The sequence below is a fragment of the Aspergillus ambiguus genome, assembly GCF_047715705.1.
Source record: "Aspergillus ambiguus strain CBS 117.58 unplaced genomic scaffold BDV59scaffold_5, whole genome shotgun sequence".
Classification (NCBI taxonomy): domain Eukaryota; kingdom Fungi; phylum Ascomycota; class Eurotiomycetes; order Eurotiales; family Aspergillaceae; genus Aspergillus; species Aspergillus ambiguus.
The window spans coordinates 344,007-356,127 of NW_027395518.1; the positions used below are offsets into that span (position 1 = coordinate 344,007).

At 52.7% G+C, this 12,121-nt stretch overlaps 3 protein-coding genes across 3 annotated transcripts; 1 reads left to right on the forward strand and 2 right to left on the reverse strand.

Moving 5' to 3' along the window:
- Positions 1-294: 294 nt before the first annotated feature.
- BDV59DRAFT_128043 (DHHC family palmitoyltransferase) lies at positions 295-2,142 on the reverse strand. The gene is made up of 4 exons (XM_073686925.1): positions 1,834-2,142; positions 1,243-1,771; positions 1,059-1,182; positions 295-1,008 (listed from the first exon to the last, which is right to left on the reverse strand). Exons 1-4 carry the CDS (start codon positions 1,940-1,942, stop codon positions 400-402), a joined length of 1,371 nt encoding a protein of 456 aa, XP_073550854.1. The 5' UTR covers positions 1,943-2,142; the 3' UTR covers positions 295-399.
- A 1,454-nt stretch (positions 2,143-3,596) lies between these two features.
- On the forward strand, positions 3,597-3,902 carry BDV59DRAFT_199305 (uncharacterized protein; the record flags this gene model as incomplete). The annotated part of the gene is made up of 1 exon (XM_073693333.1): positions 3,597-3,902. The coding sequence occupies one exon, from the start codon at positions 3,597-3,599 to the stop codon at positions 3,900-3,902; it is 306 nt and encodes a 101-aa protein (XP_073550855.1).
- Positions 3,903-6,234: 2,332 nt separating this feature from the next.
- On the reverse strand, positions 6,235-11,029 carry BDV59DRAFT_172063 (uncharacterized protein). The gene is made up of 6 exons (XM_073688654.1): positions 10,142-11,029; positions 8,245-10,092; positions 7,383-8,134; positions 7,091-7,331; positions 6,329-6,870; positions 6,235-6,280 (listed from the first exon to the last, which is right to left on the reverse strand). The coding sequence occupies exons 1-5, from the start codon at positions 10,782-10,784 to the stop codon at positions 6,671-6,673; spliced, it is 3,684 nt and encodes a 1,227-aa protein (XP_073550856.1). The 5' UTR covers positions 10,785-11,029; the 3' UTR covers positions 6,235-6,280; positions 6,329-6,670.
- Between the last annotated feature and the right edge of the window lie 1,092 nt (positions 11,030-12,121).

Consider the following 12,121-nt stretch of genomic DNA (forward strand, 5'->3'; position numbering starts at 1 on the left):
AGCTGACGGTGCCGGGCGCTGCACGTACCCATTCCACAGCCTTTCTTACGCTAGACGCTAATTGTGCGACCCATTGTTGGAAGATGCGTATCTCCGCTACTTTTCTGGTGGCTACGGTGAGCTGATCTTCAATTCCTATGGCAAGTTCGTCCATCATGCCAACAACGCTCCCAGAATAGAACCCCGCTCGAGCCAACACCGCCGAGCCTTATCGGGCGCGGAGATGCGGACGGGGAAAACACCCACCGGCCTGTTAGATCCCGTGCAGCTTACAGTGGAGGGAGTATGAGAGTACTTGGTATCACATAGGATATTTAATATTAATCTTAAGCCTAGTCAACTCCGGAATGCATAATGTATCGGTCTAGCAAAACTCCAACACAATATGTAAGAATCAGGTCAGTCTTGGGGCCGTCTCCTTTTCCGTCTCCGCTTCCGCTTTGGCGGGTCCGCCGTGGGAGCCTCCTCGAGCCGGGCCTCCAGCCCAGCCTCCTGCTTCAAGCGCGACACCACAGGACCCAGGGCAAAGGCGCTTTCCATGCTGCTGTGGTCGGCGCAGGGGCTGTGCGTGAGAGGCAGAAGCCAGTCGAGAAGGGAATAGCCCATCACCTGTTGGAGGTTCTTCAGCGGGCTGCCTAGGTCGAAAGGGTTTTCGCCGGGCAGGGTCTGGAGGATGGCAAAGACGTGCTGCTCGCCTGCGGGCTGCGGTGGCGGTTGTTGGAGTCCAGCTTCGTCTGTCGCTGCGGGTTTCGGAGGCATGTTCGGGAGCGGGTAGGTGATCATGCGGAAGGTCGGCGCCCATTGGGAGTTGGGGGTGAGTTTGGCGAGAAGGGGACGCGGGACGCGGATGGCCAGAGACCATACCACTGAGCGACGGTTGAGGTTCTCGATCGTTGTGACATTGTACATGGCCAGTTGGACGGAGCTCAGGGTCATCCCAAAGGTGAATATTCCAAAAAGACCGCTTAAACCAATGCCAACGGCCCAGTGGACGTTGGCGGTCCCAGTCTGCGGCCTGAATTAGCTTGGGTTGATGGGGGAGATAGCGATGTTCGCACCTCTCGTTTCAGCTCGGCGGTAAATATCGCGCAGACAATGAGAGCGAACATGCAATATAACGTGGTGTAGAAAACAAACTGAATGAAGAATTTCAGGGACGTCTCCGAGACGACCCCTCCAACCCTGTACGCCGGCTAATATTAGCAATGTCTCTGCAAATCGGGAAAGTCCCAGTGGACGTACCAAGGACAGAAATGGTCCATCTTGCGAACGCACCGGTCCACCTCTCGACAATGGTGAGCGCGGTCGGTCTTGTACTGTCCGCAGGTGGAGCAGTACAGGGGTCTTCCATCCGGTTGGCAAACAAAGACATCCTTGGTGTAGAAACTCTCCAGTCCAGCTGCATCTAGTGGGAACGCGGCGCCCGCGGCGTGGCGATCATGCCCTCTTTCGAGGTCCACTTCCGGTTTGTTCTCTTGCTGTCTGTCGGGCTTCTCAACCGAGCGGCTCCTTCGACCGTTCTTCTTTCGGGTACGGTCTCGATGGTGATGGCGATGGCGATGGCGATCGGGGGGTTCGATCTCCTTTCCTGCGGAGAGCGCGTGGGGACCCCGGGGTAGAAAGCCGGGGTTCCAGACCACATTATAGAGTAACCGTACGTAGGTCACGAGAACGGGGATTAGTATGACATAGTATACGACGAGAATGGCTACGCCAGCGCCAACTCGCGGATGATGGGGATATTTGGGCAGCGGACGGAGGAGGTAATCGACTATACGGAACACGGCCGATTCGATTAGCCAGATCGCTCGGGACGATACGGAGGACACTCACTGCAGAGAGGCTTGGTGATGGCATAACAGGCGTAGACAACTATAGCTAGCAGAATAGGAGGGATCACCCGCGCGATGGCTATGTTGACACGACGGTCTGGACGAGCCATCGGAACGGGGGTGTGAGATGGCGCCGGGTGGCTTTGTGAAGAGAAGCAAGGATCAGGGGAAGATCAACGTAACGCCATCCATATCCACGAGACCAGACAGAGCGCGCGGAGATGACAGGATATAGGGCAGACGCCCTTTGGGGTTGAGAGCGAAACAATATGGACGGAGGAAAGTGGAAACAAAGACCGAACGGGAGAGTTTCCAGGGCATGACGTCGTCAGGTGTTCCGCACGTGATGAACCCGCGATCGACCGATATGATTAGATGCACCGAGTCGATCCATTCCATCTTCTTGCATACTACGTATCTTCTATAGGATAGACAACCGTGATTCCCCGAGGAGCTACGAGAAATACAGACCGTCGAGGCCAGACCTCCCCCAATGGAGCATCCTCCATCGACAAGTCCTCGGCCTCTCCGTAGACTAAAAGCACTATCTTCCTTCGTCTCCCACCGATGTCTGGTGACAACAGAGTCCAAACCACCCCATATCCATTCGAGGAATCAACTTTCCTGCCTGTGAACCTTGGGGGATCGGGGTCGCCGATATGGATTCGTATACGAAGGCCGATCGGGCCGTTGATGATGACACAAGCGGGGTGCACCAAGGGGGGATGATAGCCTCGCGACGACATGGGTATTGTTCAGGGCAACTCACATGATCTGGCATAGGAGGAGAACTGTCATGACGGAGTATGATGGACTGCCGAGCATCAGCCCCTGGCGCGGATCATGGCTGGTGACGATCGGGCAGCAGTTGGATTTGAGAAGGAAAAATAGATAGAATGGGCAGAATAATCAATAATGGCAATAAGAAAAAAAAAAAAAGAAAATATAGTAATAACGACAATGATAATATTTTCGTTCTTCTTAGCTTCTACATAATCCTCCGTGCAGCGGGTCATCTCAAGGCAGCCGGGGAGATGCCTGGTGGGACTCGAATGCTTGACCGACTCCTTGTGCTACTGAACCCTGTCGTTACTAGTGATTTTCCCCCGGAATGACGGTCTACAGATTCCTCCTCCTACACCAAGTAACCCCATTTCGGGACCGAACTGGCCAAAATGCATTAATGATTTCTCGTCTTGGTCGTGTAAAATGATTAAAAATATCACACCACATGGCGGAGACGCGAGGGCTTACAGGGCAAAACCAGGCCTCCAAGCCTTGCCCAGTCCGCCTTTTCGCCCATCCATTCCTCCAGATTGACTCAACGGCCATACATTTCTGGCGGTCTTTTGTCGACTCAGACATTCCATTATGATTCAGACTTCTGTTCTAGACACAACGTTTTCCTTCCTCCGTCCAAAAGCAATCACCCCCGCCAAGCCACGGTGATCTTCCCCCCATCTCCCACTAATCCCGCCCCGTTCATACTAATCAGAGATCACTTTCGTCGACTCCAGATAGGGCGAATCAGCCCCAGTATGGGGCACTCGCTGCCTAGGGGCGCTTTTGCCTGGTACAAGCCACCTTCAAATGGTGCCTTGACTATGGTGAATCATGGTCTCGACCGGTCGTGCTCTATATAACCTGAAGGATTCCTCAGGACTCTTCATCGACCCAGACAACATCAATCAATACATCGATCCTCTATTCTGCACACCCTACCAGGCTATACATACCTAACAGCGACTGCTTCTCCCCGCCATCATGCCTCTTCACGCTCGCATGCACGTCCACACCACTTACGAGCCCGCGTGCCGTCCATTGTCCCCAGTCACATCCACCATGGATGAGGAATCTGCCTACCACCGGCCCTCCATGCCGTACTCCACCGAGCCAGACCACTATTTCGGCGGCCGTTCCAGCCGGGACGTTCGAGTGAACAAGATATACACTCAAACATACATGTACATCTGCTGCCAGTGCCAGGACGGCCCGAAAGTCTACAACGTGCAGCCACAGTGTGTCAGCTGCAACCATGTCGTCTGCTCCAACTGCACGTATGTCAAGTAAGACAGAGATGATGTCTCTCGTGGAGGTTAGACTGCCTTTCCCTTCTGGTTCTGCTGTGCGGCTGGCTAACCCCGTCTAGACGTTGTTGAACCAACTTTACGACCTATAATCACGCTGTCCATTGTCCTTTTTGTCTTTCTAGAATCATTGAGCGATCTCATCTCATTGGCATAGCATGAAACATTATCATCATCACACGCATCGAGGGGGTTTCTGTTTTGGTTTTTGGTTTTGTTCTGTTTCATGCATGACGCGATAGACTCGACTGGATGTCAGACTGTTGGAATGTTCGCTTGTCTTGATTTTACTTTTTTCACCACTCTCCACGTGGACTGCAGATGAGTAGGAGCCGGCCTCTTGCTCATCTGCAGTCCCATCGTGATGAGAGAGCCTTGGAGCTGAGATCCGTGGGGGCATAATCAAGCCGTTTCTATTTTTGCCATACTGTCCTGTTCGGTTCTTTCTGGAATGATTTCCCGGCTTACTTGCAAGAGACTGTCAATTAATTTTTTTTTTCCTCTCAGTGGACTCTACCATCTAATTTACTGCGCTCTCGCCCATCGTGCCCAGTTTCTGCCCCCAAGACGCGATGATGTAGAGTCCGGCTCAAGGTTGACTCGCCTATACCCGGTTGGGAATGCGGGACCGCCCTAGAGAGACCAGGGCCCAAAATAAACCACCGTCAAAGCGTCCCAGACACGCCCCAGAGGGAGGGGGGGGTTTGGTAGGAGCGAGTAGGGCCACAGAGTCGATAATGTCGGAGTACTCCTAGTGCATATCAACTGGATACGAACGACAGGGCGAATGGACGTTCCTCATGCAGGATAGTGGGCCCCGGCTGAAGAGGCTCCCTCGTCCATCCACCGCCCTTTCCCCCGGCTTCTGTATGTCATGAACCCTACCCGCCTAGTCCAACTGGCGGTCTCTGCCATGAGTCCACCCCTGTCCGGCCTGATATTTGGGGGTGGTTCTCCGCCTTTTCCTTTTTCCCGTGCTGGTTGTCATCGTCCGAATACGATGCAGCAAGGGCTGTGTCTGTGTGACATGATCGTCTTCCCTCCGTCGATGATCTATCTGGTCGGGCGGGCTCGGTTCTACGGACGCGCCCAGTTGTTGTTCTGTTCCAGTCCAGCTCGAACTCCGAGTGCATACGGTCGTCATCATCAGACCACCAACATATAGAACATCCTGGATGTGCCGTGCCGCTCGCTTGGATCAGGGCGCTTGCTGACGGCGTCGGTTCCTGTCATCCCAATGGAACGGCTCCCGGTGATACCAGACGGAGGGACGAGAGATGAACAGCCACATGGCATAAGCATTATTCCACACTAGGCTTGTAACGTATGAAATTGGCCCAGGAACATCGTTCTTCCATACCTAGTTCCCCCTCGATTCTCGCGGGTTAGTCCACCTTGGCATTCGGGGTGGGACAGGAATGAAAAGTACGGACTCGCATGCAGTGATCAGCACGCAGAGCATTAGGTGTACTTCAGTCCATGTGGCCCAGTATAGCTTGTAGCTTTAGTCGTCTAGTTTGAATGTACTTTTCTACGCATTATTGTTGCAAATCAGGACAAATGTGGATTCAGTCTTGTCATATCTATCTAGATAATCTACTGATTGCAAAATATATATCAACACCACCACTCGTTATGATACACTGTTCCAAAGCCGAAGAACCTCTTTTACTCCAGATACAAGTGAAACAATCTGTAAATCAGCTTTGCAATAAACTCTCCCCACCTTTACCGGTAGCTCGCCTCAGCTGATGCCAATCGGAAGAATAAATAACGGCCCCAACCGCTTCGCCATATCATCTCGGATAATAGCAAAAATAAAACAAAAAAAGAAGACTGTCCGTAATCTCACCTCCTGTCAGCACATCCTAACAGCCTGAGCTGAAATACCCAGCCACATGCATCTTCCCGCCATGCATCAGTTAGCACTCCGTACTTTATTCGACAGGCACAACAAAGCCTGAGTCAGAAAGGTCACCGGAACGCGATGAGTCAGGAGTCCTCATTCAATGCATAGTAACCTGAGGATGACTCAGGCCAGAGTTGAATATTCGTGTACACTGCCCCATTGAATCAGGGATGGAGGGGTTGGGTAGAGCAACGCGGAAAACCTCCGCGAAGTCACCCTGTCAAATCTGCGGGTTCGGTCCGTGACTTAGGTCAAGGCTCGCTTATGACGTCGTCTGAGTGATTCTTACTAGGAGCTCCAGAAAGAAAGGTAGCACGTATGTTCACTATGGCTATGTATCCTATGATCCAACGTCCAGGTATCAAAACACCACAAAATCTATGCTGGGAAACCGCTAATGATGGGCAGAATAGATAGAAGCATTATCCCTGAGCTCCAAGGATGCTGCTAAGGTCGGTTCTGTTGTGAGGCAAGGGAAATCCGCTTACGCCAATCTTCAGAACATCGGGCGCGCCGAACTCCATCTAAACCAAGCAACGGTAACTCCAGATGCTAAAGGCTCTGGCCGAGTGAAATCGCAGAACCCAATGAATTGTTATTTTATTTTTCCAGAAAAATAAGAGGGAACTCTTTTGTCACCGTGCCAGTTGTGCGGAGCAAAAGCAGTAATAACTGCGCTCGCAGAACAGGACTAAGTCGGGGTATCAAGTGAATAGAGTGGAGGGTGCGTTTCCGCAAAACAAGGAGCACACTCGTGTATGTGCCCAAAACGGAGGATCCCTCAATGCCGGTTTGTATAACAGCTCACCTTCATAAAAGCCGACAGGCTGTCACTGAACTTGTTACAAGGGTAAGATTCGCGAAGGGTCCTGAAGATAGCGTCTACGGTATGCGGCAATCTCGGTGGCCACTGTGTTAAAGTCTTTCACCTTGTCGCGTCGTAAGTCGTTGACCATCTCCTTCAGTCCAGCAACGTAACTGTCTTTTTCTTCCGGCGTGTTCCCCTCTCGGAGGGACCCCATCTGGACGAGGATTTTGTCATCTGTCCATGTTAATATCCCTGTGTGTCAGCATCCGCACAATGCAAATACGACCACAGCGTAACGGGGAGGGTAGATAGATGAAGGGCAAGGAAGAAAGCAGTAAAGAAACAGGTGACAGGTCAATAGAGGCAAGGAAATTATCAAAGTAACATCCGAAACGGGTGTCGGGGTTTCATATGGTGAACGGAAAGGAGTTCTGACTTCATGTTGTCGACGCACCGCTAAGAGTCATGTCACGAAAATGTTGGAATTCGCAAGATTTGTCATTGCAGACACCCCCGGCCGATTCATACGGACAAAGGTATTTCATGGCATCGATATTATGGCTGTAGGTCAACGAACGGTAGCCATCCGTAGTCCCACTTGTATAATCCGGGTGGTAACGGTAGGCCCTGAAGTTCTTCAAAGGGCTAACGTAGGGCGAGAACTTGTGCTGCGAAGATTCTTGCACTGGCGGATTCTAAGGCTGCGTCAGCAGGGAGTCCTGGACGGGAGGCAAGGATGGTCGCACTTCCAGAAGACCACTCCGCGGATCATCTCTGGACTCCACTTCCTGAACCTTTCCTGTTAGCAGCTCACCAGCATTTTGTGACTGATCTATGGGAGATTGATTAATCTCTATGGCATCCACGGGGCCAGGAGACGGAGGATTGGAAGGGGGGGTATAGTCGGAATCAGGCGGACTCGCGGTTGCTTCTGGCTCAGGGGGTTCATATGCCTCGGAATCGGAAGACGCGTCAGAGGTCGCCTGGTTGTGCGTGTCTGCGACACCGCATTCACGAGTATTCGACACCACATCAGCCTCATTAATGATGTCTGTAAACGGTGGACGTTCCGGCAAGGGATGAGTGGGATGTTCTGCACTCGCTCCATCCGGCTTTTCTTGCGCATTTTCCTGGCTTTTAGGGACGCCTTCAGATGCTGCGGGTCTTGGAGATGATGTCCGTTCCTCAGATCCTTCCGAGTCGGAATCAGAGTCTCCGCTGCCGCTACTACTATCACTGTCGCTAGACTCGTCCATCGCCGACCCTTCCGATTCTGAGGAACTGGTCGACACATCACTCGACGAATCAGTGTTGTCATCCGAATCATTGTCGACGCTAGGTGATACTGCCGGAGCGGAAGCCGGCGCAGCAGGCGCTTTGACGCTAAGAGGGAGCTGTGTTTCGGCCGTTGCCTCTTTCTCCGCTTCATTATCGATTTCGGCTCTTTGTATTGTCGGGGCTTCCTGCGTATCTGATGCTTCTTCTTGACCGGTAGTATCTGACGAATAGCAATAGTGTAAGCCAAGGTCTTCAAAAAGATAGAGAAATCGTGTCCCACATCCGCCCCGTAGTCCGCCGGGGTAGACAAGCGGTCTATCGGAGACGTACCTTCACCTGTGACCTGAGACTGCCGCCCATGGGCCGTCACCTTCTGTAATTCTTCTTCTACCTCTTTCAAAGTCAGTCCCTTCAGCTCGAGATTGAGGTCGTTAAGTTCCCGTAAAAGCTGCCGCCGCCCTTCTTTCCCTTTGGAAATCTCGAGTAACACATGTCCTTCTTCGCCCTTCAGTTCGGTCAACTTCGACTCAAACGTCTGTATCTCGGCGTCCAACGCTGGAATTCCGGATTCTATCTCCTCTTTTCGCAGCAGCTTGACCTTGATATCCTCGAGTTCATCGGTCTTCAAGGACGATAAACGGTTAGACTGGTCGGAGGTAACTGTTTGAGCGGCTTTGGAAATTCCCAGATTATAGGACAACTCTGCATCAATGGTAGCCGTATTCAGAGGAGTTGACGCCGTCGAGTCTGACGCGCGGGGCGACTGGATGCGACTAGCCGCCATTTTTGCCTTTTTCTTTTGCTCAAGTTCCGCGATCCTGCGACGCATTGCTTGGATCTCCAGATCCTTTCTCCTAAGATCCTCTGGGTCATTATTCCGCGAGTATTGGGGCGTTGCGGATGAGGAATATAACGAAGTGGAAACTGTCATCGACCTCTGCGGTGGGTGTTGCGTAGGCACCAGCCTAAGCGAGCTCTCCGCAATTGACGCTGCAGCATCATCAGAGTTGCGTTCCGGTGAGTCGTCTATATCCATTGCGTCATCCTCGTCTTCATAGAGCTCGTCATCACTGAGGTCAATGATGAGCCTCTCTTCAGCGGGCGTGTAGTTTGCACCATTGCTTGATGGCCTTTTTGGTATCGGGATAGGCTCGTCAAAATCAGACGCCCGGGGACGCTTGCGCTGATGAGCCCTCGGCTGGGGCGTTGAGTCGGTCTCACGACGTTGGATAGGTGGGACGGACTCGTGAGATGGGGCTTGTCCTGACTCCATCATGAACAAACCAGGGATACGGGCTGAAGCTTGGCTTTCAGGCACCGGGGGGCGCTCCGGCAGTGGGTGATGAATGGGGACGACAGTGCTAGATACTGTTGGAGCCTCCGTCATCAAGACATTACTTGCTTGCTCTTGGGTAACGGTATCCGGTTGTGCCTTTTGTTGAGCCCTCATGAGGCCTTGCTTTTTGAGTTGCTCAATCCGTTGCCGAGCCAGCTCCGTTTGAGCTTTATTCTTTTCCCTGACACGAGTCTCCTTTTCCTTAGCACACTCCTCGCTGGGAGTAGTCGTTGTTTCTGTCTGTAGATCCGACTGTTCGGGTTTCGTAGCGGGTGTCTGAACCATACTTTCGGGCTGTGGAGACCCGGCAGCTTCGGTCGATTTCGCAGCCTTCGCCGCAAGCATACGGGCTATCACTTCTTTCCTCTCCATAGGTTTAGCAAGCTGAGGCTGGGCCGCCGGGGAATGAACTGGAGTAGACCCTTCCGTCGCGCTTTGTTGGGGGGCAACATCGCTCGTCCGTTTCGTTCCTTGGGCAACATTAAGGGAAACGGCAGAGCCCGACCTGGATTCTGCAGATGCATCCGGTTGCGGCGAGGCAATCTTGATGCCGACTTCTTCGTACAAGCGCTTAAGCACGGTTGGGTTTATGCCTTCTCCAACTAACTCGTGATAACGTATGTTGTGAGGCGCTAGGCTAAGGAGAGCGCCTTGTGCTTGGACCCGGAGTTGTGCAGGCGATTTCGTGCCGCCCAACACTCTTTGATCCGCCTTTGCCCCGGGTGCAGTGCCAAAACTATCAGATGCTTTATCGGAACTAGAACTTGATGAAGTCCTGGTCTCGGGATGCATTTCTTCAGGAATAATTGGAGCGGCGTCGATAGACAGTGGAGGATTGTACGCTGTTATAGGTCAGTGACTGGGTGGAAATTTTCGGAGCGGGGGTAATACGGGAGCCGCTTTCTCTGGACGAAGATCTTGACCTGACCTCAGCCTCTTGCAATTGGGAAGGTTTTCGGGCGGATCTCATAGGAAGTCCACTCGAGCGTGGAAAAGACCTGAGGGGATCACGATGATCCTCAGAGACCGGACCATGTTGCAGCATAGAACTCCCGACTTCCTGGTCAGTGAGCTCGCCTTCTTCCCGATCCATATCATTAACTGCGAGCGACGGTGGTCGAGGGTGGGGTTCCATGTTGGGAATACTCGAGTTGTTGCGCGCTTGAACCCCGTTCGCAGAGTGACTTGATAAAGTGGGAATGGGGGCCTGAGATAAAGACATTGATGGATAATGAGGCGGCAGCGCCGGGGCTCCGGGCAAGTGGACAGGGGGAAACTGCGCAGATGAGAAGAACGGAAAGGGCGGCGGTGGTAAAGATCCGGCCGATCCTAAGCCGGGAAGATGGGCATTCGCACTAAAGTTTGCCGCATTATTATTGTGATCAAAAACACTATTAGCACCACCTGGGGGCTGTTGATAATTTGGTGACGGATTTTGACGGAAAGGAGGATTATGAGATAGTCCAGAGGGAGGCCAATGGGCTGGGAGATTCGGATGGTGACTGAACGGAGGTGTTGGAGGAAACTGGGCCATGATGAGCAGAGGGCCTCCGGTCTTCTAACTTATCGATTTGACCGAATAAGAAGCGGAATGGTGTCAGCGCGTCGAGGCCGGTACTATGCGGTTATGCGACACACATCGTTCGAAGTCGAGAGACGTGTGGGTAAAAAGGAGAATGACCAAGTACGAGAGACAAGAGAAGCCAAGATGAAATGAACAAAGATGCCTTGAGCCCCGAGATGAGAGAGCGAAGCCTCACTGATGGAGAGGGGGAGAGGGCGCGTAGAGGAGGAAGAGGAAGAGGAAAAATGCGGCGGCCAACGACCAACAGCTGCAGGTTCGAGTTCGTCCGTGCGGCCGGGCCACGTGACGGGCGCGGGGCCAGATCGGGGTTAGCGTGATCGGCGGCCGCAGCCTGAGGAACGGCAGGATTGCGGGCAAAAGGTAAACAAACAGCGGATATACTCGACCGCATTCTTCCATGCATCTCCCCGTCGGCGTCAACTCCTGGCATCTGGCATATATCCCGCTTGATACCGTCTTTTCTCTGTCCTGATTCTCTCGCACGTTCATGTTCTCCACATTGATCCTTGACACTGGGCTCACCATCGTATGAGCTCTTCCTTATGACTGTGTCACTCTCCAGATACGCCCCTACGCTCGCTCTTGAATGAATGATGTCCCTTTGATTTCATTCCATTATGCTCCCCTCTCAGATCAATGGTTCGCCTAAGCGTGCCAATCCCTTCAGCCGGGCATCGCCTTCGCCCTCTCCTTCTCCCGGTCCTCAAACAAAAGGCCCTCGACCTAAGTCGGCGATTGTGACATCGTCCAGTAAGTTCGAGGAGGCCAAGGGTCACTTTCGAAACTCTTCCTTTATACCTCAGTCGCCACAGTCGCCCCTCTCCCGGAATGCACACCATCAACGGTCAAGCTCCCTGAGGAATGATGCCTCGTCTGGTACCTTTGCCCCCGAGTTTATCAAATCAGAAGAGCTTCGGAGAGGCGCCGATCAAATCCGTGGCTTGGAAGGAGATAATGACTTCTCGGGAAACAAATATGTCTGGCTACGTGATCCTGAGAAAGCCTTTATACGAGGTCTCGTCTTGGAGGAATGGGACAATGGTCGCCTATTAGTGCAGAGCGATGATGGCGAGCAACGCGAGGTGGATGCGGACCAGGTTGATAAGGTCAATCCAGCCAAGTTCGATAAGGCAGATGATATGGCCGAACTCACTCACTTGAACGAGGCCTCAGTGGTACATAACCTGCATACACGCTACCAGGCCGATTTGATTTATGTAAGACTCCGCCGAGATCCTGACGATACCTGTGTGCTGACGGTTCGATTCTAGACATATTCCGGACTG